The sequence below is a fragment of the Paroedura picta genome, chromosome 1 (genome assembly GCF_049243985.1).
Source record: "Paroedura picta isolate Pp20150507F chromosome 1, Ppicta_v3.0, whole genome shotgun sequence".
NCBI classification, from domain to species: Eukaryota; Metazoa; Chordata; class Lepidosauria; order Squamata; family Gekkonidae; genus Paroedura; species Paroedura picta.
Window position 1 is genome coordinate 24,719,563 of NC_135369.1, and position 4,038 is coordinate 24,723,600.

The window sequence follows — 4,038 nt, forward strand, 5'->3', positions numbered from 1 at the left end:
AACCCTAATCTTGCACTTGAGAAAATGCATTGTTTTCCCCTGCATACAGGAGGCGTTCTTTTTTGTTCCTTCTCCATCTGCAGACCGAGTGTGATACAGGCTGTCCCACAGGCTGTTTGTGCAAATGTGTGCTGCAGAGACTTTTCCCCTCTCACACTCGGAGGCTCCAGACATACAGTTGTGGGCAAAAGAAAGAAAGAGACCAGGGGACTCCAGGTTGTGTCTCAAGTCTGATGGAGACCTTGACCTGATGCACTACCAGGGGAAGAGGGTTGGGGTGTCCAGGGGTTAGAGCCAGGTTCTAGGGCAGGGGTAGTCAACCTGTGGTCCTCCAGATGTCCATGGACTACAGTTCCCATGAGCCGACTCATGGGAATTATAGTCCATGAACATCTGGAGGACCACAGGTTGACTACCCCTGTTCTAGGGATTAGAAGAGCCTGTAGCGGTTCCTGCTAAGGAGTGGCTGGAAACAGGCGTGCTGCCTGCAGCCAGAGGCGAGGGTCTGGGCCCTAGTGGTCGGAGCCAGGGGCAAGGACTGTGACCCTAGATGCTTGGGGGCCAGTGAGGATTTGGGGGGCAGCCTCTGCCCCCTTGTCTGCTCCTCTCCGCCCAGCGGCTGCTGGGTTCCCTTCCTGCCGGCCGGCCTCCCTCTCTCTCCCCGTGGCAGGGGCTCAAGTGAGCGCCGTAGAAGGGGGAAGGCGGGGAGTGGGGAAGCCGGAGGAGCGGCTCCTCCTCCCCATCCCACCCAGGCCGGGGAAGGGAAGGGACGGGAAGGGATGGGGGCCCCTCGCTCCCTCGCTCGCCTGTCAGAGCGCTCGCTGGATGTGAGCAGGGCGGGAGGACGACCATGCCGCTGCCGGGCCTGCTGCTGCTCCTGCTGCCGCCGGGCCTACTGCTCGTGGCGGGGCCCCTGGCGGGCGGCGCTCAAGAGCCGGCGGCCTCGTGCGGCCCGGACGGCTGCTACGCCGTCTACTTCCAGCGGCGCACCTTCCTGGACGCCTGGCGCAGCTGCCGGGAGCTGGGCGGCAACCTGGCCACGGTGAAGCACCAGGACGAGGCGGCGCAGGTGGGCGAGCTGCTGCTGCGGGGGGCGGCCGGAGCCCGGGCGGAGCAGAGCGCGCGGCTCTTCTGGATCGGCCTGCAGCGGCAGCCGCGCCAGTGCTACCCTCTGCGCCAGCTGCGGGGCTTCACGTGGATCACGGGCGAGCAGGACACCTTCTACACCAACTGGGCTCGGCCGGCCGTCGAGGCGGGGACCGGCAGCTGCGCGGCCCCGCGCTGCGTGGTGCTGGACGACCGGCAGGGCCAGTGGCTGGAGGGTTCGTGCACGGTGCCCGTCGACGGCTACCTCTGCCGCTTCGCCTTCCAGGGCATGTGCCCGGGCCTGGACGAGGAAGGCGGGCCGGTCACCTACACCACCCCCTTCGGCCCGGCGGGCAGCAGCCTGCGCTACGTGCCCTTCGGCACGGTGGCGGCGGTGACGTGCGGCGGGGCCGAGCCGGCCGTGTCGGTGCTGTGCATGCAGAAGGACGACGGCGCGGTGGGCTGGTCCAAGGGGGCGCCGCTGTGCCGGGAGCACGTCTACCAGCACAGCTGGTGCGAGGGCGACAACGGCGGCTGCCAGCAGCTGTGCCTGGACGAGGGGCCCGGCTACTCGTGCGAGTGCCACAGCGGCTACGTCCTGCTGCCCGACGGCCACTCGTGCGCGCCCAGCGACGCCTGCCGCGACCGGCCCTGCCAGTTCGAGTGCCTGCCGGACGACGAGGGCGGCTACCACTGCCAGTGCCCCGACGGCTACGAGCCGAGCGGCGACGACGAGCAGCACTGCGACGACGTGGACGAGTGCGCCGACGCGCCCTGCGAGCACCAGTGCGAGAACACCGACGGCTCGTTCGTGTGCCGCTGCCACCTGGGCTTCAGCCCCTCGGAGGAGGAGCCGGGCCACTGCAGCGACACGGACGAGTGCCAGATCCCCGGCGTGTGCCAGCAGATGTGCGTCAACTACGTGGGCGGCTTCGAGTGCTACTGCACCGAGGGCTACGACCTGGAGCCCGACGGCATCAGCTGCAGCCCCGTGGGCCAGCCGCCCCTGCTGGCCACCGCGCAGGGCCACCGCGCCGGCGGCTTCCTCCAGCACTACGGGGAGGGCGGCCACGGCTGGGCCCGGGAGATCGACGACCTGGCCGAGCACGGCTTGGCCCTCACCGACCACTTCCCCGTCTTCCGCCACTTCGAGGAGGCCTTTCCCACCGACGCCTCTCCGCCCGGCACGCTTCCTCCGGAGCCCAGCTTGCCCTCCGGCTCCCTCCCCTCGGGGCAGGAGCCGGCTAGCCTCGGCGACCCCACGAGGCCCGCTTCTTCCCCACCCCCTGGCCAGACTGTCGCCCGGCGAGACTCCCCGCCGCCGACGGAGCTCCCGTCGCCGCGGGTCGCCCTGGCCCCCACAGGCTCTGCCCCCGCGCCCCCTCCCGCCCCGGGCGACGCTGTGATGGGGGGAGTCCGAGCGCTGCTCCCGGCCTCGGCCACCGCCAGCGCGGCCCCGGACGAAGGGGCTCAGCCGCGCCGTCGGCGAGACGACCGCTGGCTGCTGGTGGCCCTGCTGGTGCCCATGTGCGTCTTCGTGGTCATCATGCTGGCCTTGGGCATCGTCTACTGCACCCGCTGCGGGGCTCAAGCCAAGAGCCGGAGCATCACGCAGTGCTACCGCTGGGTCAGCAGTTCGGCGGCCAAGGGGGCCGCCCCACCTGCCTGCAGGCCCGGCCAGTCGGCCACATGCCGAACCAGCGTCTGAGCCGCGGATCGGCAGGCTCCGCCGGGGCCCGGAGAGCCCACCGAACAGATTTCCTGCAGCAGAAACCACCGCCCCGACTGGGACGAGATCCGCTGGGGACTGCAGATCTGCCCGGGGCAGTCAGGACCCCGGCCCGGGGCCAGAGATCCAGGACAGAGCCAGGCTGCTGTCAGGCAAGGAGAGGCCAGAAACTGGACTGGGTCTCTCCTCGAGCCCACCGGGTTCGGGAAGGGTCTCCTCATGTCCCCAGGCTGCTCAGAACCAAGCGGAGCATGAGCTCTGCAGGAGGGGGGCAGCTGGACCCACCCACACTGGCCCTCATCCAGCTGGTCCCAGGAGAGGCACTCTTGGACCAAAGTCTTGGACCAAAGGACACCACAGGAACCGACCCCCCCCCCCTGTGAACTGCACCGGCCAAGAAGGAACCTTTTTGACAAAGCCCTGGCTGGAATGGGGCTCCCAAGCCACCCACCCCCACCCTAGTGATGTCTATTCCATCCACCAGACTTTGGGGAGGGGGCTTCTGGGGCCAGTTTTTCTACTGGGGGAGGAAGTGTCTGTGGGGATGCTAAAAGGGTTGTTTTTTGTGGGGGGGGGGGGGAGCAGGAAAGCATGGCACATAGATCCAGCCTGCCAGAGCAGAGTTGCCCTGGCCCTGACGAATGATATACTTCACCTTCGTGGGGGAATTGTTCTCTGTCTCCCCCTCCCCATTTTGTCTCTCTCTCTGTGTGTGTGTGACCAATAAAGGGACTGGCGCCTCCGCCCGGTTGGAATGAGAGAAGAATCTTATCAGTTCAGTGAGAAAGTGTAAGCCCCTCCCCCCCATTTATTTAGGGGGTGAAAAGCCTTTTGGGAGAGATGGAATGCAGGAGGGGGCAGTGGTGGGAAATGGCTGTTCAGCCCCAGCCGGTTTTGATGGTCCCCAATTTGGGTTCCCAAGGCAAGAGACAAGCAGAGGTAGTCTGCCATGGCCTGCCTCTCGGTAGCAACCCTGGACTTCCTTGGCGGTCTCCCATCCAAGTACTGAGCACAGCTGACCCTGCTTCGCTTCCAAGATCCTGCCTGGGTGGCCCTGCCTAGTGTGGACCCTCCGCTTGGAGTCAAGAGGGGGGAAGAGGAAACTGCTGGGTGAATCCCTCCTTTTCCACTGGGAAGCAGAGTTGGGGAGTCCAAGTCCTGTTCCCAGCTCTTGGAGGGCCATGATAACTAGTTGGCTTGAATAAAATGGGAGGGGGCGGGAC

General features: G+C 66.5%; 1 protein-coding gene across 1 annotated transcript; it reads left to right on the forward strand.

Annotated features, from left to right (window-relative positions):
• The first annotated feature begins 744 nt into the window (after positions 1-744).
• On the forward strand, positions 745-3,592 carry CD248 (CD248 molecule). Its single transcript, XM_077328503.1, has one exon. It carries the CDS (start codon positions 851-853, stop codon positions 2,792-2,794), a length of 1,944 nt encoding a protein of 647 aa, XP_077184618.1. The 5' UTR covers positions 745-850; the 3' UTR covers positions 2,795-3,592.
• The last annotated feature ends 446 nt before the right edge of the window (positions 3,593-4,038 follow it).